This window comes from Pipistrellus kuhlii, unplaced genomic scaffold (assembly GCF_014108245.1).
Source record: "Pipistrellus kuhlii isolate mPipKuh1 unplaced genomic scaffold, mPipKuh1.p scaffold_m20_p_2, whole genome shotgun sequence".
NCBI classification, from domain to species: domain Eukaryota; kingdom Metazoa; phylum Chordata; class Mammalia; order Chiroptera; family Vespertilionidae; genus Pipistrellus; species Pipistrellus kuhlii.
In genome coordinates, this window is record NW_023425515.1 from 4519857 (window position 1) to 4545993 (window position 26137).

General features: G+C 58.1%; 1 protein-coding gene and 1 long non-coding RNA gene across 3 annotated transcripts; one reads left to right on the top strand and one right to left on the bottom strand.

Annotated features, from left to right (window-relative positions):
- PDXK (pyridoxal kinase) lies at positions 1–25795 on the top strand. 2 transcript variants are annotated; one of them, XM_036445696.2, is made up of 12 exons: positions 1–245; positions 10347–10401; positions 16159–16263; positions 16823–16906; positions 17332–17378; positions 17907–17992; positions 19476–19521; positions 21172–21283; positions 22497–22550; positions 22787–22923; positions 24219–24285; positions 24519–25795. In XM_036445696.2, exons 1-12 carry the CDS (start codon positions 159–161, stop codon positions 24629–24631), a joined length of 993 nt encoding a protein of 330 aa, XP_036301589.1. In that variant the 5' UTR covers positions 1–158; the 3' UTR covers positions 24632–25795. The 2 variants fall into 2 exon arrangements, with proteins under 2 accessions (XP_036301589.1, XP_036301590.1); XM_036445697.2 differs by lacking the exon at positions 22497–22550 and having other exon boundaries at positions 7–245.
- Positions 9698–11369, bottom strand: LOC123652814. The gene is made up of 2 exons (XR_006742308.1): positions 10849–11369; positions 9698–10805 (listed from the first exon to the last, which is right to left on the bottom strand). It is a non-coding gene; the product is annotated as an uncharacterized LOC123652814 (long non-coding RNA).
- Positions 25796–26137: the final 342 nt, after the last annotated feature.

Below are 26137 nucleotides of genomic sequence, written 5' to 3' on the forward strand. Positions count from 1 at the left end.
GCGCAGGACCCGCAGGTTTCCAGCCGCGCTGAGGTCACAGGCAGGCGGCCTGGCGGCGTCCGAGCCGAAAGCCTGCGCCGAGCGGGGCCAGAGCGGAGCCCGAGCCGAAGCGGAGCCCGAGCCCCTCCAGCAGGGAGAGGCCGACCCTGCAGGCCGGCATGGAGGAGGAATGCCGGGTGCTCTCCATCCAGAGCCACGTCGTCCGCGGCTACGTGGGGAACCGGGCGGCCACGTTCCCGCTGCAGGTAGGCTTACGTAACCCGCGGGGTCCCGGTGGCCCCCGCCGCCCGCGTGACCTTGGCCGGCCCCCGTCTGGCCAGGAGCACCTGGCGGGTGCCTGCGGGGAGACAGACGGGCTCCGGGGCGCCGGGTTCGGCGGAAGCCTCCGTGCTAGCCTCGCGCACCCGGAGGTCCCCACCCCTTCCCGCTCCGCTGCCTGACCCCGGCAGACGGGTTCCCCGTGGGCGAGACGATGCCCCGCCGTGGCCCGGACCGTGCCCCAGAGCGAACGAGGCAGGATGGGCAGGTGCTTGTAGTGCTCACCTGCCGGGCGCAGTGCTCTGCCCTTGCCCGCTGTGGGTCAGACTGCCGGGACCGAGGAGGTGGTGGAGGAGAAGGAGGAGGAGGAGGAGGAAGCTCACGGTGAGGCCCCGCCTGCTAGGATGCCCGTCCCCCCCACCCCCATGTGGGCCCCCACACTGCCGCTGACCATTCCGGGAGGTGTCGCTGGAGGGAGATGGGGCAGAGAAGGTCTGCCTGCTGGAGCTGGCTCTGGAGAAGAGCCCACAGACCAGTTCAGGCCCCTGCAGGGTTTGGCAAAGAAGCTGCTCTTTCAACCTGTCAATCTTTCCTTCTGGCCTCCCTTCCGGTCTGCCCTCCTGCTTCATATGGAGGGGCTCACCATCTCCTGTGGCTCGCTGGGCATGCCCTGTTTCATATCGCAGCCCTCGGAGGGGCAGGAGGAGGCCTGGGGGCAGGGAGGTGGGCCGCTGGACAACAGGCAGCACCACAGGGCCAGGCACCTTGGCAAGGTGGTGATCCTTCTGGACTGCCCGCCTTTGGTTTGATGTTTGAGCAAGGAACAGGTATGGCAGGCCCCAGGGCTGGCCCCATAGGGCATGAAGGTATGGCAGCGATGCAAGCTGCCATACCCAAAGCCGGAAGAGAAAATAGTGGAGCAAACACTTGCAGGTGGACAGGTTCAAAGGTTCAGGTTCAAAGGGATCAGCCGGCCCTAACCTGTGAGCAGCTCCACAGGTCTGGTCCTCATCCCTCCTGTTCTGGCCAGCAGAGGGCAGACTCGTGGGGTAGTCACCCTGCAAACTTGGGGTGTCCCACAGTCCCCACTCCTGGTCACTGCTCAATGCCTCCTCCCTCCTAGCATGTGGGGGGTGGGGGATGGGTGGAGATTTGGCAGGTAGGTGGCAGTCGGAGTAGGGCCATTGGAGTGGGACTGTGGGGGGAGGGCGGGAAGGGGGGAAGGTGAAGCTGCAGGGTCCCTGGGGCAGAGCAGGGGCAGCCCAGGGAGGTGGAAGCAGGAGGGCTTTGAGAACAGCCTGGACTTGGCAAAAAGTGTGCTGTTAGTTCCCCCCGGCTTCTTTGTGCCCTCTGCCCAGACCCCCTCCCTTTCTCTTTCCACGGGGCACACTGTGCCCTCTCTCTGCTCACCAGGGTCCTGCAGTGATGTCCCTGTTCTTGAACTCCCAGACACATGCCTGCAACTTCCACACCAAAACCTCCAATCATCCGAAGGAGGCTGCCCTGCAGGCCCCCAACCTGGAGAGGTGCCTCTTAAAGACAGAGCTGCGAGGGGTTTTTGTTTTTGTTTTTAAATATATATTTTATTGATTTTTTTTTTACAGAGAGAGAGATAGAGAGTCAGAAACATCGATGAGAGAGAATCATCGATCAGCTGCCTCTTGCACACCCCCCACTGGGGATGTGCCCGCAACCAAGGTACATGCCCTTCACTGGAATCGAACCTGGGACCTTTCAGTCTGCAGGCCGATGCTCTATCCACTGAGCCAAACCGGATTTGGCTGTTTTCTTGTTTTGTTTTGTTTTGAATATATTTTATTGATTTTTTACAGAGAGGAAGAGAGAGGGATAAAAAGTTAGAAACATTGATGAGAGAAAAACATCGATTAGCTGCCTCTTGCACAACTCCTACTGGGGATGTGCCCGAAACTAAGGTACAAGCCCTTGACTGGAATCGAACCTGGGACCTTTCAGTCTGCAGGCTGACGCTCTATCCATTGAGCCAAACCAGTTTCCCCAGGGCCTAGCATCTTTACTTAGGGACACGTGTGCTGGGGCTTATGGGACATAGGCTGGGGGACAAGGGTCATGTCATTTCCTTCCTCCTGTCATGGGCAGGGGTTGGTGACATATTCCCAGCCTTGCACTCCCCCTGCCCCCTTAAGGTTTCTGGGGCGTAGGGGGAGCGTGGCAGGATGGGGGTCATGGAAAGCAGGGACCATTAGGTTAGTGACCTTGAAGAGGCCACTTTCTCCATTGAGCCCTCTGGTGTTCAGTTGCCTCATGTACGAATGGGCCTGACGCTTTAGTTTCACTGGCGATGGGGACAATGGGGAGTGAGCACAGTTCCCGGAGGCGCCCCCTGTGGAGTGAGGTGGAGCAGCAGCACCCGGGGGTGTTTTGTTCCCCTCTCCCCAGGCACAGTCTGGCGTGCCTGAGGCACCCTCAGGAGGCGGGGCCCACTGTCTGGAGTGGATGTGGGTTGGGGCCCTACTTCCTGGTGTCCTTTGCCCTAATTACTTCCTCTTCCTGATGACAGAAATAAGATCTAGTGAGGATCTTATTTAGGAGGGGGAGAGGGATAAGGAAAGGGAGAAAGCCAGAGTGGGTCTCAAAACATGCTTCCTTGTTTCTACGTGGGTTAGAGTACCAGCCCACGCACCCAAGGGTCGCAGGTGTGATTCCCAGTCGAAGGCAAAGGCATGTACCTGGATCGCAGGTTCCATCCCGGAACCAGCCCTGTGCGGGAGGCAACCAACAATGTGTCTCTCTCATCGGTGTTTCTTTATCTCTCTCTCTCTTCCTCCCTCCCTTCCACTCTCTTAAAAAAAAAAAAATCAATGGAAAAAAGTACCTTTGATTGAGGATTAACAACAACAAAAAATAAAGAACACACTCCCTGCAAAGCTAGAATTCAAACAGAACTGTGTTAGTTCAAGTGGCAACAGATACCACAGTCAGGGGGCTCAGAGACAGATGTCTATTCTTGCCCAGTCCTGGAAGTCTGAGATCAAAGTGTGGGAAGGGCTGGTTTCTCCCCAGGTCTCTCTCCTTGGCGTGTGGAGGGAGCCTTCTTCCTGTGTCCTCACATGGCTGTCCCTCTATGTGTTTGTGTCCTAATCTCTTCCTCTTATGAGCATACCAATCATGCTGGATCTGGGCCGATCCTAGTGGCTTTGTTTAACCTCAGTCACCTCTGTAATGGCTCTATCTGCACTAATAAAAGAGTTAGATGCAAAGTGACCTTACCTTCGTGATGCCCACCAGCCAATCAGGAGGGGGTATGCAAATTAACCCAACAAAGCTGGTGGGTTAATTTGCGTCCACAGGTGCTGAGTAGCTGGGGTGGGGTGGTCCACATGCCCCAACTGCTCAGGGCCTCTGGGCAGCATGAGAAGGTGGAAAAGGGGTTCTGGCTGGAGTGAAGGCAGTGCCAGCAGCCAGGGAAAGGAAAGCCCATTCTTGCACAGATCTTCGTGCATCGGGCCTCTAGTCTTTAAATTTCATTCTGAGATGCTAGGGGTCAGGGCTTCCACACATGGATTTTGGGGGGGACACAGTTCAGAGCATGACAAGAACAGTTTCCAGAAATATCGTAGCTCATTGGACTCTTTCTGCACTTGCCCACTTAGAGTTTCTTTGAGCAGAGCCTGTGCAGGCTTGTTTTGGCCTCGACTTAGTTCCTGTGACGTGATCTGTTAGTACTGTGGGGTGCTCCCCACCCCCACGTCTGAGCACCGCTGGAGCAGGGAGAAGCAGGGAGAGGGGTGGGATGGCCTACTGATGGGGCTTGAACCAGCCTTTGCCACCACAGGACAGAGGCATGCTCCTGACCCGGGGCAGCTAGAGATGGCAAAGGCAGGCCCTTTCACAGCGGACCGTGGAAAGAGAACTTGGAAATGACTGGACAAGGTCGGCTCTGGCTGGGCCACACAGAATTGCCCTCTTGCCTCTCAGAGACGGGGACATGGGTGTGAGGGGGGCTGGGGAGGCTGCCTGTGGGGACTGATCTGTGTCCCCGGTCTCGGGGTTCCGGCCCTCTGAGCCTTCCCAAGCCTCATCTGCAAAGTGATGTCAACAGAACCTTTTGGGTTTGAGCAAAGAGTTTTTCACTTGGGCCCAACCGAGGACGGGGAAATAGGGCTGTGCACAGCAGTGTCGGGGAGTTGCATACACCAAGGACTCAGTGTTTCATCCGGTGGGGAGAATGTTCGGACACCACAGGGGCGTCCAGCTCCTGGAGCTGGGAGTCCTGGCAGGGTCTGAAAGCAGTCGTCAGTTCTACAGATTTACTGGGATGTGGAGAGAGCAGGTATCGCCTTCTCTAACTGCTATCTTTTCGTTGGAAATGCTGGAAATATACGTGGCCCGCCCCACGGAAGATGGCGGTTAGGAGCTGACTGTGCTCCCTTGGTTACGGGTCAAGTTGAGGCAGCTTAGACACCTTTTCCTTTTTCCGTGAGAACAGTCCTCGTGGTGCTCAGCGGGTGCCTGGCTCCCAGGGTGCCATCTGGCCGCAGCTCGGCCCAGGTGCTCCTCAGCCGGCTCGCAGCCTGTGCCGATCTGTGCCGGCTGGATGATTGAGAATCTGCAGGGCGGAGGCTCCCAGGTCCTGGAGCACTTTGGCCAGGTCCTGGAGCACACCTTCCACAGCCTGGGGCAGGCCGGCCGGTGGGCTCCACCTTCCACAGGCAGAGAAGAACGTTATCCAAGAGAGAGAAGGGCCCTGGCTCGTTTGGCTCAGTGGCTAGTTGGCTCTTGGACCAAGGGTCTTGGGTTTGATTCCCAGTCAAGGGCACATACATGGAGTGCAGGTTTGCTCCTCAGCCCCCATAGGGGTGCAGTAGAGGTGTGTATAGGTCCTATACTATAGGAGGCAACCAGTTGATGTATCTCTCATGTGTCTCTCTCTTCCTCTCTTCCCCTCCTTCTCTCTCTCCCTCCCTCCCCCCTCACTCCCACTCTTTCTGAAAAAGCAATGGAAAAAATGTCCTCTGGTGAGGATGAACAACAACAACAAAAAATGTGGGGGGAGCGGGAGAGAGATCCTGGTTTTGGATTCATTTCTGTGCTCCGGTGCAGCAGATCCATAGTACATTTTAATATTAGCCTTAGCAGAAAATCCGTTTAAATATGGTGTCACCAAAACAGGACAGAGCACCGGAGGCCCCAAAGACACTTTCTTTTAAAAAATATATATATATTTTTTTATTGATTTCAGAGAGGAAGGGAGAGGGTTAGAGAGAAAGGAACATCAATGATGAGAGAAGCACTGATTGGCTGCCTCCTGTATGCCCCCTACTGGGACAAGGGGGATTGAACCTGCAACCCGGGCATGTGTCCTTGGCTGCAATGGAACTGGGGTCCCTTTAGTACACAGGTCGACTCTCTATCCACTGAGCAAAACCAGCTAGGGCCCCAAAGCCCCGCCGGGGGTGGGGGGTGACTCCGTTTGGGGGGTGCAGAAAGCAGCCTCGTTCTCTGGCTCTACGGGCCGATCTGTGCAGGAGAGGTCCGCAGCGGGCGTGTTGAGAGGCCCCGGGGGAAATCTGGATTCCGACTCCTTCGGCGCAGTAGCTGGAGCAGAGGCTGGAGGCCCCTGTGGAAGCTCCAGGGACCTGGGCGTGTGAGCCCGCGTGGGCCTGTGGGCGGCTCCCTCCAGCTTCTCCTGGAGGCACCCTGGGTCCTCAGGGGCCACTGCAGGGCCACAGGGAGCCATTTCCACCTCTTACCTTTGAGAGCCCCCTGAGCCCCAGGGTGAACTTCTTCAGATGGTCTCTGGCCAGCCCCTTGGAAGATCTTTACATTTTTTCCCTTAGAGTTCCCAGGATAGAAGGGATTTGCTCTAGCAGAGTTGCATTTGGAAGATGCTGGAAGAATGGCATCCTACCCTTAAAAACAAACAAACAAACAAACAAACAAACAAACACCAGCTGGTTTTAGAGAGAGAGGAAGGGAGAGAGAGGGAGAGAGACATCGATCGCCTGCTTCCCATACCCTTCCCGTCCAGGGATCGAATCGGCAACCTAGGTAGGTGCCCTGACCGGGAACTGAGCCTGCAACCTTTTTGATAGACGAGAGGACTTTCCAACCAACTGAACGGGGCACCCTGCCCTTCAGTAGACGTAGTTCCTGTCTTAACTGTTTTCATGGTGACTCATCCTTAGCCAACAGCACAAGAGCTGCCACCAAGAAGCACGCCTCCCCCCACACCCCCCTCCTCTCACAGCCATCGGTCCTGGGAGTGACCCGCCGGGTTTGAGGCCTCCTGAGCGTCCTCCAGCCGCCCCCGCATGCTGTCCAGGCCGCACAGACCTGCTCTTCTCCTCTGTGCTGTGTGACTCCCCCATTTCCTTCTGGAATCCCCCGGTCTGATCCAGACGTGCTCCAGGCCTGGAAATTTCGCCAGGAAAGTCCAGAATTGCTTAATATCGTGATTTCTAACTTCTTTCCTAGTTTGGGGTTGGAGTTTCTGTTTCTCTTGGCTGGTCATTAGAGAAAAGCAAGAATTTAACTGGTTCCATTTTCTGACCTTTCCCCCACCTTGTGTGTGTGTGTGGTGTGTGTGTGTGTGTGTGTGTGTGTGTGTGGTGTGAGTATGATGTGCTGTGGGCATAGTTGTGCGTCTGTGTACATATGGGTGCATACGTGCTTGGACATGTGTATGTGCCGTTTTGTTGTGTGGTGTTGCTGTTGTCAGCGTGGGATCCTATCTTCTGCTTAAGTGACCGCCTCACGGGGAAGGAGAGGGAGCCTCTGCCAGCCGGCGGCTTCCCTGTTGTGGGGCCAATTGTCTCTGCAGCTTATGGGCTTGGCGGCCCCCTTTGCACACCCCACGGAGCTTTTGATCTGGAACCAGCCAGTTCCATTCAGAGTGATCTGGAAGAGGGACGCTGTGGGACAGTCAGGGGACTTTCTCAAGGAGAAAGGAAGGCGGCATGGGGACATGGGCCGCCCAGAGCAGACGCCCTGTTAACCATCTGTACGCAGGTGCCACCGGGAGCTTGGGTGAGACCCCCTCTCTTGGGGCTTTGCAGTGCCACCCAGCAGACCCTGACCCTGTGCAGGGCCTGGCGGGAGATGGAAGCCAGGGAGCGGGGTGCACCGCGCTGGTGTACATGGTCTGAGGGGATGGGGTCCAGGCTGTGACAGCTGAGGCAAGGGCGCACACGGGGGACAGCAGTGGCTGAGGCGGACCCAGGAGGCTGCTTCGTGGAAGATGGGGCTGTTTCCAGTAAGAGTTCCCATTGGAGACCAGAGGATGGGGGACGGGGACCAGCTGAATTGTAAGACTGACCGGTAACCAGTGGTGGGAGGGACAAGGTCGATCAGGATGACAACAGACACGTGACACTCATGTCCCCTCTTGTCAATTTTTTTTTAAGGGGGGGGGGCGGGGGGGGGGGGAGAGGGAGAGAGGGGGAGAGAGGGAGAGAGAGAGAGAGAGAGAGAGGGATATCAATGATGAGAATCATCCATCAGCTGCCTCCTGCACACCCTCTACTGGGGATCGAGCCTGCAACCCAGGCATGTGCTCTTGGCCAGAATCAAACCAGGACCCTTCAGTCCGCAGGCTGATGCTCTATCCACTCAGCCAAACCGGCTAGGGCTCCTCTTGCCTAATTCTGACTTTCTATGCACGTGGCTAAAAGTCTTGCAAACAAGCCACAGTGAGCTTCTTGAAGGCAGACACGCCTCCTGGTGCCAACAGGAACTTCCCCCCCTAGAGGAACCAGGTGGTCTGGATGGGGTGAGGAGCTGCCCTGGAACATTCAGCGTTTCTGGCGGCCGCTGTGATGAAGGCGGATCGCAGAGCTGCGCCTGCCTCGCAGTTAGCACAGTGCGTGGGTGATTCAGCCGCCAAGTGGGTGTGCAGCCGCTGGGGCCTGGGTCCCCACCGAGGCTGAGAGAAAGAGAAAGAGAAACATCAGCTTGCTGTTCCAGTGATGTATGCACTCATTGGTTGATCAGGTGCCCTGACCCAGGTTCAAGCCCACAGCCTTGGTATGGGATAACACTTGCATCTGGGATTTCTCTTTTTTCTTTTCCTTTTTTAAAATTCAAACATAGTATCTTTTTTTTAAAAAAAAAATTTATTGTTCAAAGTTTTACATAAGTCTCCACTCCCCCTCCCCCCCCCCCCCCCCCCCACTCCCATTGATCTCTCCCCGGCCGCCCCCACCCCCTTCCTCTTTTTTCTTAAAATGACAGTTTATATCTTTTTACTGTGTGCTGGCAACTGTTAATAAACTGGCTTGGGCCCTGGCTGGTTTGGCTCAGTGGACAGAGCGTGAGCCCGTGGACTGAAGGATCCCCAGTTTGATTCTGGACAAGGGCACATACCTCAGTTGCAGGCTCGATCTCCAGCCCCATATGGGGGCCGTGCGAGAAGCAATCACTTGATGCGTTTCTCTCTCTTCCTCTCTCTCTAAAAATCATAGAAAAATATCCTCGGGTGAGGATTAACAGCAGCAGGAAACTGGCTTGAGGTGGGGAGGGTGTGTGCCAGTGTCTGTGGTGTAAGTACTGCCCCCGGCTGAGCCCAGCCCCACAGTGACCTGGTGAGGCGAGGTAGTCACCACGTTTGGATTTAACTTGGTTCCCTGTGCGTGTGCTGACTCGGCTGTCAGTGCGGCGGATGCTGCCTGAAGCACAGCTGTGTGGCTCAGCACTCGGCCTCGGTCTTCGAAGCCAGGACGTGCGTGGAGTCCTCTGATCCAGATCGCTCTCCTTCCTGCCCATCAGCCGGAACCCCTGCTCTGAAGGACGTGTAATTAGACAGACGCGCGCGGACACGCTGCCTTTTGCTGCGGAACAGTCACCTCCGCGGGCTCCCCCGCACTCGGACGGGGTTGTGCACGGGGCACAGGCCCAGGGGCCCACAGCGCTGCTTCCCAGGAGCCCAGGGGTGAGCTCGACTCTGCTACAGAGCAACCTGATCTCACCCCGGGGACCGGCAGTCTGTCCTGCCAGCTGCTCTCCTGTGGGGTGGTCTTGTCAGCCAGCAGGGCGCACCGGCATCTTGGTCTGTTCCCATGTCCTGTGACTTATGTGCAGGCTGTCAAGGGGTGTGGAGGGGTGGAGGTTGTTGGTGCAGAGAAGGGGACGTTGCTGGAACAGAATGGCAGACGGAGGGGCGGGAGGCATTTCTGTCCTCTCCGTAGTTTCTTCCTTACACACTTTCTGCTGCTTCTTGTCTGTCTCACACTGTCTGTCTCTCAGTCTCTGTTTTTTTAAAATATATTTTTGTACAGTTCAGAGAGGGGGAGAGAGAGAGAGAAACATCAATGATGAGAGAGAATCATTGAGTGGCTGTCTCCTGCACGCCCTCTACTGGGGCTTGAGCATGTGTCCTGACTGGGAATAGAACCGTGACCTCCTGGTTCATAGGTCGATGCTCACACCCTGAGCCACACTGGCCGGGCTCTCAGTCTCTGTGTTTTTACGTGGTCTCTCTCTCTCGCTCTCTCTTGCCCTGTCTCTCTGGGAGGCTGTACAGAGGATGGACCACTTCTTCCCGGTGCCCCCTGTAGGCACTGAGATTTTCAGTTAAAGGCATGGGAAGTATCTGTTGAAGTCTCTCGTCTTGTGGGTCAGTGTCACAGAAAGATCCTGTTCTCCGTTGAGCTCGGGAAGGGGAGGTGTGAAGCCCGTGGACCAGGTCAACCAGCAGTCCCTTTCCTGCTCTGGGCCTCTTGTCCTTATTCACTGGCCTGGCCAGCCACGTCTCCTCGTCCTGTCCCCTCCTCCTCACCCCGGGCAGGGCCACTGGCCTCACACTTCCCTGTGGCTTCCGGCTTGCCCCTGCTTGTATGGGGGGTGGTCTTGGTTGGCGACCTCCCGGGTTTCTTTGCGCGCTCCGTTAGTGGGATTTCCAGGAGTGATCCGGAGGCACTGCGTCCCAGCTGGTGGCGAGTGGCCTCTGTGTCGCAGCCCATCACCTGGCGCAGACACGGAGCCGGGCTCGGGGAGACCCTCTGGGCCCTGCACCTGGGAGCCGGCATGCGTTGGCTCCCCTCCTCCAGGGGGGGGGGGTCACTGCCAGCCACAGCTCTCTCACACCTGGTCCTTCTCTGTCTGTCTTGCAGGTTTTGGGGTTTGAGATCGACGCCGTGAACTCTGTCCAGTTTTCAAACCACACAGGTAAGGCACAGGCTCAGCTGAGTCCCCTTAGAAATGTGGGGTCTTGTACCCCCATCTGACAGAGCTGGAGGGGCTGCCCTGTGTGAGGGTAGAGGGCTGGGGTCTCCCCTCTGCAGGGGGGACTGCCCACCTGAGGCTGGCCAGGGCAGGTGCGGTAACCAGGGCAGGTGGTGCCTCAGTTTCCCCCTGTAAAACAAGGACGTGATCCTAGCACCCGCTCTGTACGTGAGCTGCGCATGCCCCCCGTGAGGCCATGGCTGCCTGGAAGGCCCGTGCTGTGGGTGGGCCCTGATTGTCTCTGTTGGGGACCGGTGCCTGGGAGGGCACACGCATGGGGACCTGGAGGATTTCTGGGCAAACCTTGCAGTGAAGCTGCTGGCTGGAGAGTGTGTGAGGGGCAGTGCCTTAGAAGGCTCTTGTTAGAGCTGAGCCCCCTGCTCCCCGCACCCGCACCCATGCTCCCCACGGCCGCAGAGGCAGGGGGACAAAGCCTCCTTGGTTCCTGGAAGTGCCCCCACATTGAGAGATTGCTCTGAGTCCAGGAAGAACCTCCGGGCACAGAGGACTCTGACCGCCTGGGGCCCCCGGAGGCCCCGAGGGAGGTGCCTGGGCCTCAGCCCTCGGGAGGGATTTCTTGTGATTCTCCTGGCTGCAGTTTTTCCTGGAAGGGAGAGGGGGTGATACGCCATAAAAAAGGAGGGAAGAATTCTGTGTGCGTTTGGATGAAAAAGCTACAATTCGCCCTGGAAGTCCTTTTCCGCTTTCACTTGGCGGAGTGTGCTGGACGCTCTGAAATTTGAAGAAGTCCCAAAAAGTTTTGAGTCAACCCAGCAAACTTCCCTGCATCTCACATGTTTTTACTGGCTGTTTCCACCACCCTCCCTTTTTTCTCTTTCTTTTTAAAAAATATATATTTGTATTGATTTCAGAGAGGAAGGGAGAGGGAGATGGAAACATTCATGATGAGAGAGAATCATCGATCAGCTGCCTCCTGCACGCCCCACGCTGGGGATCAAGCCCGAAGCCAGGGCATGTTCTCTCACCAGGAATTGAACTGTGACCTCGTGCTTCATAGGTAGATGCTCAACCACTGAGCCCTGGGCTCTTTCTTCCTTTTATTTTTATTTATTTTAAAAATATATTTATTGACTTCAGAGAGAAAGGGAGGGGGAGAGAGAGAGACAGAAACATCAATGATGAGAGAGAATCATCGATCAGCTGCCTCCTGCACGCCCCACGCTGGGGATCAAGCCTGAAGCCAGGGCATGTTCTCTTTTCAGGAATTGAACTGTGACCTCGTGCTTCATAGGTAGATGCTCAACCACTGAGCCCCGGGCTCTTTCTTCCTTTTATTTTTATTTATCTTAAAAATATATTTATTGACTTCAGAGAGAAAGGGAGGGGGAGAGAGAGAGACAGAAACATCAATGATAAGAGAGAATCATAAATAAGCTGCCTCCTGCTCGCCCCCCACTAGGGATTGAGCCTATAATCCGGGCATGTGCCCTTGACCGGAATCGAACCTGGGACCCTTCAGTCTGCAGGCTGACACTATCCACTGAGCCAAACCGGCTAAGGGCTTTTTTTTGTTTGTTTAAGTAAATGAGCCAAACTGGCTTGGATACTAAATGATGGAATTAAACTTATTGGTGAATATTATGTTGTGCCGTAATGACTTTAGCTCAGCATAAGCAACGATGCGGTTCAGAAACTCCTGCTGCCCTTCGCAGGGGGAAGGGGAGGGGCCTTTCGGGCCTCGGTGGTGACGGCTCCGGCCTCCTGTGGCCCCTCAGGTGCCGGTGCTGGCTGTCCTGAAGGTCTGAAGCAGGGAGGCCTCTGCCTGCCCCGGGCGGGATGGGTGAGGAACAAACCACAGTTTGCCTTAGAATAAGGTGACCAGACGTCCCGCTTTTGGCGGGACAGTCCCGATTTTTAACAATTTGTCCCGCGGCGTTTTAAAAAGTCCCGATCTTTCAAAAAATCCGCACGTCTTTAAAACGCTGCGGGCTGAGCCGAAACCAGTTTGGCTCAGCGGTAGAGCGTCGGCCTGTGGACTGAAAGGTCCCAGGTTCAATTCCGGTCAAGGGCATGTACGTTGGTTGCGGGCACATCCCCGGTAGGGGGTGTGCAGGAGGCAGCTGGTCGATGTTTCTCTCTCATTGACGTTTCCAGCTCTCTATCCCTCTCCCTTCCTCTCTGTAAAAAATCAATTAAAAAAATATATATATATATATTTTTTTTAATATATTTTTTAAAAATATATTTTATTGATTTTTTACAAAAATCGATAAAAATATATATTTTTTAATATATTTTATTGATTTTTTTACAAAAATCGATAAAAAAATATATATTTTTAAATATATTTTTTATTGATTTTTTACAGAGAGGAAAGGAGAGAGATAGAGAGCTGGAAACGTCAATGAGAGAGAAACATCGACCAGCTGCCTCCTGCACACCCTCTACCGGGGATGTGCCCGCAACCAACGTACATGCCCTTGACCAGAATCGAACCTGGGACCTTTCAGTCCGCAGACCGATGCTCTACCGCTGAGCCAAACCGGTTTCGCCAAAATATATATTTTTAAAAAATTAAAAAAATAAAATAAAATAAAATGCCGCCAGACAAATTGTTAAAAATCGGGACTGTCCCACCAAAAGCAAGCCGTCTGGTCATCTTAGCACATGTGTCAAACACAAGGCCCGCGGGCCAAATCCGTCCCGCCAGGCCTTGCAATGTGGCCCGCACCGCGCTGTCATCACTGCACTCCGCTGCGTTTCCATCACAATGACAGTTTATGACTGTTCAGTAAACCATTCGGCCCGCGATTTAGGCTGGATTTTAGATTTTGGCCCCTTCTCTGATTGAGTTCGACACCCCTACCTTAGAGCCTCCTCGCCCACAGAAAAGAGCCTCCTGCATCCCATCTAGCCTTTGATGCCGTGTGGGGCCTGCCTGGCTAGAGATCCCCCAGACAGCTCCCCCTGTGGGTGACTCTGAGCACCCTGTCTCTGCAGCCTCATCAGAGGGCCTACAGGGGGAGGTCTCCCCAAGGCCCCCTCTGGGGCTCAGGTGCCAGCCCGTGGACCTGGAGTAGCCAGGTGATGCCTCGCCTTGCCCCGAGCCCATCTCTCTTCCCCTCACCCCTGCCCATGCCCTGCTGCTCAGAAGTGAGGCTGGTCTGGTTCGCAGACCCACTCCCTGTGGTAGGTAGTGTGGCACGTGGCACCTGGCACCTGAGGCCCAGGAGCTAGTGCTCAGGCCACAGTGTGGTTAGGAAGCTGGTCTCATAGAGGCCGTGCTCTGCTGTGGTGCCTGGCATCTGAGGCCTGGTGGGGGGCTGTGTGTCTCCCCCTCATCACTGCTCCGATGGGCTGAATTGTGTCCCCTCCAATTCATGTGCTGAAGCCTTAACCTCCAGCACCTCAGAGAATGACTCTATTTGGAGACGGGGTGTGTAGAGGGGATAAGGTTAAATGAGGTCATTGGGATGGGTCCTACTCCAACATGATGGTTGTCCCCATACGAAGAGATCAAGACACAGACAAGCATAGAGAGACAACCATGTGTGGACACAGGGAAAGGGGTCATCTAATCCCAGGAGAGAGGCCTTGGGAGGGGCCAGCCCCGCCCACACCTGGACCTCGGCCTCCAGCCTCCAGGACTGTGTGGGAGTCGCCCAGTCTGTGGAACTTGGTTTCAGCAGGACTCGAATATGCTACACGTGCAGTGGCAATAAACCAACCCTGGTCGGAAGGGGGTTAGGATAACGGAGGGGCAGGAAGGACTGTTCTTCCCACTCTGGGCCGGCAGCACTCTTGTGGCAGCCCAGCCTTCCTTGGGCAAACACCTGCCCGGGACACAGCCAGAGGCTGCCAGCATTTGAACATGAGCGCCGCTGGGGGCAGTCCTGCACTGGGAGGTCTTGGTCTGGCCCTGCCTGGCCCTCCTGATTCGGCTGACCCCGAGGGTCTCTGATGACTGGGGCCAATCAGGTTCTTCTACTGACAGACTCACCATCCGTGCCATTCACGCTGGTGTCTCTCAAGGGACATACAGATGCGCTTTTGCCCCAGTTGGGTGTCCCAGGGCCACGCTGCCTGCAGAATCGCTTTTTTTTTTTTTTTTAACATATTTTATTGATTTTAACATATTTTATTGATTTTAGAGGGAGAGAGAGAGACAGAGAGCTAGAAACATTGATGAGAGAGAGTCATCGATCAGCTGCCTTCCGCACACTCCCCACTGGGGACACGCCCGCAACCAAGGTACATGCCCCTGACCGGAATTGAACCCGGGACCCTTCAGTCCACAGGCTATACATTGAGCCAAACCGGTTTCGGCATGACAGTTGGAGTTGTTCCAGAATCAGGTTGACTCCTCATGCACATAGGCTGCCAGCAGAGGGCGCTGTCGCCCTTCTCCAGGCTGAGCAGCCTGGCTATGGGCGGTCTTAGTTAGTTCAAATCACCACCCATATGATGATCTGACAGGTACACCCAGTGGTCCATGCGGAGGGTCGTAGAGATAACTCTTCCGTGGGTTTTTTTGTTGTTGTTGTTGTTGTTTTTAATATATTTTATTGATTTTTTTACAGAGAGGAAGGGAGAGAAATAGAGAGCTAGAAACGTCGATGAGAGAAACATCGAACAGCTGCCTCTTGCACACCCCCTACTGGGGATGTGCCCGCAACCAATGTACATGCCCTTGACCGGAATCGAACCCGGGACCTTTCAGTCCGCAGACCGACGCTCTACCACTGAGCCAAACCGGTTTCGGCTCTCCCGTGGTTTTTACTTACGTGCTTGGAAGCACAGACTTTAGGGCCTCCCACTGCCATAAAGGACACCAGGAGGAATGCTCATGGGTGAAGGGTGGGGTGTCCATGGCGTGGCTCTGCCCCCGGTGAACTGGGAGTCCTTGGCCTGTCCCCATCTGAGCCTCTGGGGCAGGGCTCCACCTGGCAGGCGGGGCCCCTCAGGATGCTCACGTGTCTGTCTGCACCTGCGTACCTGTCGGGGACGGGAGCAGGCTGAACACCTGGGCCCATTTCTAATCCATGTTTGGCTCTTGGTCACGATTTGAGCCAAGACTTGCTCTGGCCGCATTCCAACCTTACATGGCGGTGGGGGCGGAGGGGGGCGCTGGGATGTGACAAGCCCTACCTGCCAGGGCGCCCAGATAACAGCGATCAAACGGCTCAGCCTGGATGGGGAAACGTGCACAGTAGACGCTGGCAAAGCAGGTGACTGTGACGTGTGTGGAGATGTCCCAGGGGCCCTCTCGAAAGGCAGGGAGAGGTGACCCGCTGGGTGAGCCCCGTGTGTCCTTTTCAGAATGTCCCTCTCCCCATCCTGTCACCGGACACGGGTTCCACAGCTGTCCGTGGCCGGCCCAGAGAGCTGATGCCCTCGCTGCCTTGGGTTCATTCCAGAGGGAACTGGCGGTGGGAGGTGTGACCCCTGATGCCAGGAATAACCACAGACGGTGTCAGCCAGGGTGCTGGCAGGGGCGCTCTGAGGCTGCTGGGCACCCACACGGACCAGCCCACTGAGACACCACGCCTGGGAGGTCTCAGTCAGCCCCTGCGTCAGCCCCTGGGGAGGGGACCATTCACCCCACCAGCGTCATCGAGGGTGTCTGGGCTGTGCTGGGCCATCAGGTGGAGCTGTCTCACCCGTGTGCTGTGTGCCGTGTGCCGTGTGCCATGTGCTGTGTGCCGTGTGCCTGGGCCCTGACCGCTCTGCTCTGCCCAGGCTACGCACACTGGAAGGGCCAGGTGCTGAATGCAGACGAGCTCCACGAGGTGTACGAGGGGCTGAAGCTGAACAACGTGAACAAGTATGACTACGTGCTCACGGGTAAGGGCCCGAGGGAGCAGGCGCTGTACCTGCCAGCCTGGCTGCAGCCGGGATGGACCCGGGAAGTCCCAGAGCACCCCACGCCCGGCTGGTCCCTGGTCCCTGCCTCCTTCGAGGAGGGAGGCACCTGCCACGAACGCCTGGTCCTGTCCACGCCAAGTCACACTGCCGGGCCCACAGGGGGGTTGCAGTGCCCGTGGGGTGGGACAAGTGGAGTGTTGGGAAGAAGTTGGGGTGAAACGCCCAAGTAGGTAACACTCTGCCGCCTGGAATGTTGGTCTTATTTATACCCACTCCCTTGGTTTAAAAAAAGTACCGTTTGTGTTTATATACGTGGTTAAAAGTGAATGTGTTTGTTATTGGATTGGACAGGACAGAAGAATGTCCCGTACACACCCATCACTGGGCTTCCTCCTCCAGGGAGGGGCCCGTGACCTCACGGGCTGCCTTTGTGGGGGGCCCTTGGTCTTCCCCCAGCGCAGGATGGCCTGTCTCCCTTTGCCGCGGTCGGTTGCTGGGAGCCTTGTTTTGTGAGGGTGGCCTGCTCTCCCTCCCACAGGGTACACGAGGGACAAGTCCTTTCTGGCCATGGTGGTGGACATCGTGCGGGAACTGAAGCAGCAGAACTCCCGGCTGGTGTATGGTAGGCGCTGGGCTGTCACCTGCTGGAGGGGGGGGGGCCCTGGGGCCTGTGCATGGGTATAAGGCTCCCTCTCGCATCCCAACGCCATGGTCTGCCTCCCAGCCTGTTCCCACTAAGCTCAGGGGGGCGGGAAACACCTTCACCAGGAACCCAGTGTCTTCGTGGGTTCGATTGTGGCCAAGAGCACGTACCTGGGTTGCAGGCTGGATCCCTGACCCCGGGCGGGACATGTGTGGGAGGCCATCAAACTATGTATCTCCCATCAATGTTTCTCTGTCTGTCTCTCCCCCTCCCTACCACTCTCTCTAAAAATCAATGGGAAAACATCCTCGAGGGAGGATTAAGAAAGTAAAAAAGTCCCGTGAAAGGCTCTTTGTTCCCCAGCTGCAGCCCTGGCTGATCCAATGCTCTTTTTGTCTCTGCAGTGTGCGACCCGGTGATGGGCGACAAGTGGGAGGGCGAAGGCTCCATGGTGAGTACGTCACGCCCGTGTGGGTGCGGGGAGCGCAGCTAAAGCAGGACACCGACCACTGATCTGCCCTGGGGGAGGCGGGGCCTCTGTCTGAGTGGGCAGGGCTGGCAGAGAGCTTTCCCATAAAAGGGCCAGAGAGTCGGTATCTTAGGGCCCTCGTCGATATCAAAGCTGCCAGTTTGCAGACCGACGGACGTGGCTATTTTCTGGTAAAATTTCATGCACGAACACAGATCTGAATTTTCTGTCATTTCCATGTGTCACGGCATGTGACCCTTCTTTAGACATTTCCCCAGCTATTAAAACATGTTAAAATTTCTCTCGGCCCATGAGCCGTACACAGACAGGCAGGGGGCTGGGCCGGGGCTCTCTGTCCCCGTGTGGAGCTCTCTGGGTCACCACACGCTGCCTGTCTCCGCAGTGGGGAGCCCGGGCTCACATGGGGTCCCCGAGCTGGACTCGAACGTCCCGGTCTCGTCGTCTCCTCCTCCGTGTGGGTCAGCCTGACCCTCTCTCCTCTGCCTTCAGTACGTTCCCGAGGATCTCCTTCCTGTGTACAAGGAGAAGGTGGTGCCGGTGGCAGACATCATAACGCCCAACCAGTTCGAGGCGGAGTAAGTGACTAGAAACGGCCAGAGCGTTCAGACCTCCCAGGGGGGACAGACACGGCGCAGGAAGCGTCCCCTCCTGTGGGTTCGGCCTCCCGGAAGGTCCTGCCTCGGGGGAGTGGCATCGGGCACCGGGGTGGGGCAGGCCCTCCAGAGTCGGAGCCACCCGCCCTGCTTCGTACCAGGGTGACGAGGTGACGAGGAGCCCAGGGCCGGGCCGGCTGCTTTCTGGCGTCAGCAGTAGCCTTTGGGAAGGGACATGTGGCTCTGGCAGGTGGCTGCTACAGGGAGGGAGTCCACGCAGCTGACATGGGCAGTCACCCTGAGCTCTGGAACCCACTCCCCAGATCGGAACGTGAGTCGGGAAGGCGTGCGCAGTCCCCTCTGCCCACTGTCAAAGGGCCCCACCTCATGCACTGAAGCACCGGGCACTGAGAGTGTAAGGGGCGTTTCCTGGCGCCATGGTGTGCAGCCAAGTGCCCAGTGGGTGACGATTGGCTCTGGTGGACCATCAGCTTGGTCCCCTCTGTCTTCGAGGCCTCTCCTTAAAGTCAGAGTGGGGGGACTCCGGACTCTCGGGTTCCCCTGGGTCAGGCCTGCCCATCGCCCTGAGGGCCTTGGCCTTTGGTGGGCTCCGTGAATGTGCACACAAGCCACTGGCAGCTGTGACTGTGGATGCGGGTCATCCTGCTGGTCCCATGTGCCACGGCGTGGGCCCCTGAGGGGCCGTGTGCTGCTGTCCTTTATGGTGTTACCTGTACACATTCACCACCATCTGGAGCTTCAGCACCCCCTGATGTGTGAGTTCCCGTTTAAAACTAAAGTTGACTTTTTTCTTTTCTTTCTTTTTCTTTTTTTAATATATTTTATTGATTTTTTACAGAGAGGAGGAGAGAGGGATAGAATACTAGAAACATCGATGAGAGAGAAACATCGATGAGCTGCCTCTTGCACACTCCCTACTGAGTATGTGCCCACAACCAACGTACATGCCCTTGACCGGAATCGAACCCGGGACCTTTCAGTCCGCAGGCTGAAGCTCTATCCACTGAGCCAAAACGGTTTCTGCTAAAGTTGACTTTTTTTTTTTTTTTTAATATTTTTTTATTGATTTCAGAGAGGAAGGCAGAAGGAGAAAAAGATAGAAGCATCAATAATTGAGAGAGAATCATTGATCGGCTGCCTCCTGCACACCCCCTCATGGGGATTGAGCCCGCAACATGGGCATGTGCCCTGACTGTTACCTCCTGGTTCATCGGTGGATGCCCAACCACTGAACCATCCCGGCCGGGCCTAAAGTTTGCTCTTGACCGGTCCCCATACACATCATGGTGGCCACTTGGTCCGTGATGGCCAACAGGCTCTGAGTTAGTTCCCTGTGGGGATTGGGAGGGGGGAGAGAGGAGGGTACCAGTGCCGCTGTCGCTTTGAGGACGTTCCAGGCAGGACCCAGCAAGCAGCGTCTCACCTGTGCGCGCCCGCCTTTCAGGTTGCTGACGGGCAGGAAGATCCACAGCCAGGAGGAAGCCTTAGTGGTAAGGACACCTCCCAGGTCCTTAGTGGGACAGGTGGCCTGCCCCCTGGGGAGGGGACACCGCTCCTGTGGGGATGGGAGACAGACACCCCAGGGGCCAGCCTCCTGCTGCCTGTCACCTAGACCCGGGGTCGGCAAACTGCGGCTCGAGAGTCACATGCGGGTCTTTGGCCCCTTGCGTGTGGCTCTTCCACAAAATATCATGGCCTGGGCGAGTCTATTTTGAAGAAGTGGAGTTAGAAGAAGTTTAAGTTTTAAAAATGTAGCTCTCAAAAGAAATTTCAATCGTTGTACTATTGGTATTTGGCTCTGTTGACTAGTGAGTTTGCCGACCACTGGCCTAGCCTGAGGGCCAGGAGGATGCATTGTCGGTTTCCTTTCTCACTCCATTGGTCACGTGCAGCTTCAGGCTGGCCAGGTTTGGGTTAACCCGCTATCTGCTCTGCTCCCGCAGGAGCCCTGTCTGAGCGCACGGGGGCGGCTGGGACAAAGTCCCTCAGCGGGAGTGGAGTGGGACCGCCTCCTCCCACTCTGGGGCCTCCGAGCCACATGACCTGGGTGGGAATGGGATGGGCATGGGCACAGGCACCCCTTGCTTGAGGACTAGAGGAAATCCACAGGGCCCGGGACGGGGAGGGGGCGGGGAGCTGGCCTGTCCCCTGTGTGCACGTGTGTGCATGTATGTGTGTGTGGGGGGGACACGTCTCCCACGGCCCACACTCAGCTCTAGAGCAGCGAGTGCCCACTCACATGATCACAGGCACTGCTTTGAGGCAGCTGCCCAAGGCAGACACGGCCTCCTCCAACTCTTAGAGCAAAGCCCAGGTAAAGAATGGCCATGCCTCGTGGCTCTGTGACCCCCAGCCGAGGCCCTGGGCTGAGAGAGGAGGGACGCGGCTGCTGGGCTGTGACGGGGAGAGCTGAATCCTAGCCTGTGTCTTAGAGTCCATACTGGTCCCGGCTCGAGAAGTTCCAAATGTGTGTGCACCATTCATGGTCTGCACGGGAACCTTTCCAGGCCCTCCGGTGCCCCCATAAGATGGTGCGGCTCCGCTGGCCGGCGCTGCCCATGGAGGCAGCTGATGCCCCTCCTGCCTCCGCCCAGGTCTCTCCAGGCCTGGCCCCTGCTCGGTCCAGCTGGTTCACTTTCTGAGGCCCGACTGGACCTCAGTGGGTATTCTGTCCCAAGGCCTCGTGCCCTGAGGGCAGGGAGCCTCGGCAGTGGATGTTCGTTGACTAAATAAGCGAGGGAGAGAGTGGCTTCCCGGAGCAGACAGGTGATGGGAGCCCAGCATTGCGTGGTGTTGGCTGTGTGTGGAGCCCAGATGAGGAAGGACAACTGGCCCAGCTGGTTGGCACCTTCCTGCAGAAGGTGGGCACCTGTAGGGTGCAGGCAGGGCTGGCAGGTGCGTGCCCTCAGGCTTCAAGCCGATCGAAAGGGGACGGTAGCTCTCACCTGGCAAAGCCGTCACTGGGCGGGCGGGGGCCAGACGGCGGGTTCCGGTCCTCAAACTCTTCCCACCCCTAAGCCAAACCCTGGCAGAGCGCGTGGCGGTGTGAGTGCCGCTGCGCGTGGCGGTGTGGCTCAGGGGGAGGGGCAGGAGTGACGGCTCCGGGAGCTCCCTGGCTGATGGCTCCCTGTGCCTGGCAGGTGATGGACGTGCTGCACTCGATGGGCCCCGACACCGTGGTCATCACCAGCTCCGACCTCTCTTCCCCTCGGGGCAGTGACTACCTGATTGTGCTGGGAAGCCAGAGGATCCGTGAGTCCCACTGCCTCGCCCTGCCCCTCCCCAGCACCGAGCCCCCTTCCTCTGGGGGTAGTGACTGTCTGATTGTCAGTTCCGAGTCCCATGCCCGCCCCACCCCTCCCTGCCCCACCCCAGCACTGAGCCCCCTTCCCCTTGGGGTAGTGACTGTCTGATTGTCATTCCCGAGTCCCATGCCCGCCCCACCCCGCCCTGCCCCTCCCCAGCACTGAGCCCCCTTCCCTGCAGGGCAGTGACTACCTGATTGTGCTGGGAAGCCAGAGGTCTGGGAGTCCCAGCTGCCCCGCCCTGCCGGGCCCCAGCACTGAGTCCCCTTTCCCTTGGGGTAGTGACTATCTGTGCATTTCCCAGTCCCATGCCCGCCCCACCCCTCCCTGCCCCTCCTCAGCACTGAGCCCCCTTCCCCTTGGGGTAGTGACTGCCTGATTGTACATGCCCGCCCCACCCCACTGTACCCGGCACTGAGCTCCCTTCCACACCTTTGCTCCGCACGCCCCTGAGGCTTGTGAGAAGGTTTGGAATTTCCTGAAGTCCGATCACCCCCAGCCCCAATCCTGAGGAAGAGGAGACTAAAAATGAGGAAGGAACCCAGGAATCGAGGGCAGGGGAGCATGGGGAGCCGCCACCGCCCCATGGCCGCCCAGCAGCATGATGGGCCGGCAGCATGAGGATAGCGTGCCGACTCACCTCTGGGCCACAGGGAGCAGCCCCGCCGGAGCCAGGCTCAGGGAACCAGAGGTCCACACGCCTGACCGCCCAGAGCTGGGCTGGGCCGACCTCACTTCGAGCTCTGCTTGCTCATTGATTCCTCCTGCGAGTGCCGCCGGGTGGTGAGCCCGCTCAGCGCTAACCCGACACAGGGCAGGTCACCCCCACTGCCCCTGAGAGCAGCGTCCGCCTGCTCCCTCTGCACCGTGTGCAGGAGCCCACGCACTCACACACGCACTCACACACTTGCACATGCTCATTCACAAGCTCACACTCTCGCACACATACTCACACGTCAGTAAGTTCACATGGTCCCTCCTCTCCCTCTGCACTGTGTGCAGGAGCCCACACACTCACACACACACTCACACACGCACTCACACACTTGCACATGCTCATTCACAAGCTCACTCCCGCTTGCACACATGCTCACACACGCCAGTAAATCACATGGTCCTGACAGCTCCAGGCGCCCTGGTTATGCAGGTTCCCTCCACAGAGCACACCATCCGGCCCCTCATCAGCTGCGCAGTCCCCCCAGGCCGTCCTGACTGTGGCCAGCTGAGGCTCCCATCTTTCCCTTTCTCCGCTGTGGGGGTTTTGGGGGCACCGAGTGGGGGGCCCTGAGCCCCGGGGTCAGTCGGAGTGAGCCTCCGTGGGTGATATGACCCTTCCGCCGGGTGCCCTGAGCAGTGCAGGGGCTGAGCAGGCAGGAGGGCAGGCTGGGGCCCTGGGCTGGCCCTCTGCTGGTGAGGGTCGGGGGTCCCAGCGGGCCATGCTGTCCCCCAGGGCACCCCGATGGCTCCGTGGCGAAGGAGCGCATCCGCATGGACATCCACAAGGTGGACGCCGTCTTCGTGGGCACCGGGGACCTGTTCGCTGCCATGCTCCTGGCGTGGACGCACAAGCACCCCAACAACCTCAAGGTCAGCAGGGCACGCCCCTCCTGCCCCATTGACCTCTTCCTCTCTGGGGGGAGTGGTCATGTCCCTCCGGAGCGCGGAGGCTGTGAGGGTTCCGAAGCTTTGGTTTCCATGTCCTGCCCCGCAGCCGGCTGAGTCACAGCCCCATCCCTGCTCGGCGTCTCTCTCTCTGGTTCCCAAGCAGGGCGCCAGGCCCAGCGCAGAAAGGCTATGTCAGCAGAAATCTGAGGCTCTCGCTCAGGGCTGAGGTGTGCTGCCTCGGTATCGGGGAGCCTCCGTCAGCAGAACAGTCAGTGCGAGTGTGTCCTCCAATACAGTCACTGGGCTGGTTTGGTAAATTGGGGTGCGGGGGTTTCCTGTGCACCCTGTGGTCCAGCTCAGGGCTCCCGGGCGTGCTCTTTGACCCCCTGCTGTCATATCGTTCTGTCCGATGCCCCATCAGCCAGGCCTGTGCTCCATCAGGAACCTGAATGTGGGAAGGGCAGACTTCTGTCGCGTGGGGTCCCCTCGAGGAAAGAACAATTCGGAGCTCGGGATCTGGAAACGGATGCCTCTCAGGCTGTCGGCAGAGCCCCTGGAGGGGCCCCAGCTGGGCTCTGTTTGTGCAATGCAAGGCTTGCCTGGGGTTCCTCCCCTCTCACTCATCGAAGCCAAAATGTGCCATCCCCTGGCTGGCTTCACACCCTCCTGCCCGCCCCCCCCAAAACCCCCCTGAAGGCCAGCCTGCTGAGAGTGCAGACCTGCCAGCCTAATTGGCGGCAGCGGGAGCTCCATCTGCCCAGGCAGTGGCACCGTGGTGCCCGGAGGGGGGCTCGCTGCTGGGCCTCCGAAGGCCGAGTTGGTTTAGGAGGGGCCCTGGGCCCCGGAGTCAGGCAGGCAGTTCCTGTGTGCTTCCCTGGCACCTGCAGAGCCCCGAGTCTGACTGTGATACTTAGGCTGTGAGCAATGACCTTGGCCGACCTCGGGGCACAAGTTCTTTCCCATGTAGAGTCTTTATGCTTAATTCATCCCAGAAACACTTGCTAAGCATCTACTACGTGCCAGGCAGTATGGACGGCCCTGCGTCTCAGCCCCTCCCCAGAGCCGTCTGGTCCAGAGGGGGCAGGTCGGTGATGCAGGCACCTACTTAGCTCTCTTATTCTCTGGGGGGAAGGCCCAGCTAGTTGGGGGAGCATGTGCTGGCCAAGCCAGCGCCCTGGTGACTCCGGGTGGAGAGAGTGCCCTCGCGGGCAGCTGTGGGCAGCACGGTGAGCGGACAGTCTCGAGGTGGCCAGGCACAGTGGTCCCCCTCCCCGCAGGTGGCCTGTGAGAAGACGGTGTCAGCCATGCACCACGTTCTGCAGCGGACCATCAAGTGTGCGAAAGGTACCACCGCGGGCCCTGGGCGCCTTTGCAATCCCGAGAGCCTCCGGGGCGGTGGGAGGGGGAGAGGTGGCACCTGCGCAGCTGTGAGTGGGGTCCCCAGGGCTCCCGCCGTCCCCCTGGCCTGGCCTTTAGGAACTGCGGCAGGGGGGTGCAGCCCGGGGCTCCCTCCGACGGGGAACTCCGAGGCGGTCTCCCCGCTCCGCCCCGATGCTCACGCACTGTCTGTTCTGCAGCCCAGGCTGGGGAAGGACAGAAGCCCAGCCCGGCCATGCTGGAGCTGAGGATGGTCCAGAGCAAAAGGGACATCGAGAACCCAGAGATCGTCGTCCAGGCCACCGTGCTGTGAGGGCTCCTGCGCCCCTTGCTGGCGCAGCGCCGGCGTCTCCGTCGTCACCCCTGTGAACATGTAACGTCTGCCTTAGAGCTGTGACCGAAACTTGATATTTTTTTCCCTTTCGTGAGTGTCCAGCATCCACTGGTCTTAATTGTGAAAACGTGCCAGTCGTGCTTTTTAACAAATAACACAGTGATCGCAGAAATCTGTAATTTGGAGACCCAGCCCCCCTTTCCCACGAAGGCTCCTGGGCCTCCCTGAACACCAGCTCTGTGGTCACCCCCTTGGGGGGCGTCCTCCCCAGCTGGGGGGCGGGGGCATGGAGGAAGGGGCTGCTGCCTGCAGGGGTTGCCCCCTGTGCCCTGTGGCCGGGCCGGGGCGGGCCGGTGTCTATGTGTCTCTGAGAACGAGTGTGATGTTCCCATCCGCATCGGACGGTTTATGCCAAGTCCCTTCCTTGTCGTCCCGACCTCTCCCTCCTGGCTCCTGCGTCGGGATTCTGTTTCCTATGTCGCTGCTCGGTGGGTCGTGGGGCATCTCCGATGTCCTGCTCTGTTTCCCCACATGGACAGGTCCGTGCCGGTGGCCCAGACACACACAGGGGTGCACAGTCCCTTTGGCGGGGACCTTCCAGGACCCCGAGAATCCAAGTCCACAGAGTATCAGCGGGACCGCCCTGTAACCCACGAGAGTCTTCAGGGACCAGCTGCACGAGGCGCAGAGATGCCAGGGAAGGGACTGCCGAGGGGTTGGGGAGATGCCCCCTGGGCTCCTTTTGGAAATCTCGCCGAGTTGGTGACACAACAGCGTGTCACCAGCTGCTGGTGAGGAGCGCGCCCCGCTGGGGAGTTAGCGTGCGGACAGGTGCGGGCACAGAGCTGGGCCCTAGGCCCCGACACCAGTCCAGGTGTCCACTGCCAGCATGACCGCCTTGGCTCCACTTGTCCAGAGTTTTGGGGTACCCTAGGCTTGAAGACTCAACCTGCCTGGATCTCCACACCCTGCCCCCTAGCCTCGGAGCCCACAGCCTGGAAGGGAGACACAGGGTGTGGGGCCCCTTGGGCTCCTGGGAGAGCAAACTCTCCGAGGCCAGCCCCTGTGCCCGCGGTTCCGTGCCCACGGGGGGCCCGCACGGCTCCTCGGCAGTCCATCCTTCGGTTTGTAGAAAATGCCCGAGAACAAAGAGCGGCCCCTCTCCGTCGAACTCCCGCACCACGGCCCGGTCTCCCTTCCCCACTGTGACTTCTGAATGTCTAACTCGCACACTGTCGTGCTCTCAGTGGCCGTGCACAGGGTCAGGGCGCCGTGCCCCTGGCTCCTGGTCCCCAGCACCGGGCTCCTCTGAGCCCCTGGGCGGAGCCTGGCCTCCTGGCCCCTGAAGGGCCCAAAGGTCCAGGAGGAGGAAGGATGGCCCGCAGCCAGACGGGAGGCAGCCTCTCCGATGGCACTCACAGGGACCAGCCCAAGCCACCCAGGGCCCTGGGTGTGTGCAGCACATTTAATGGGAAATACTACCAC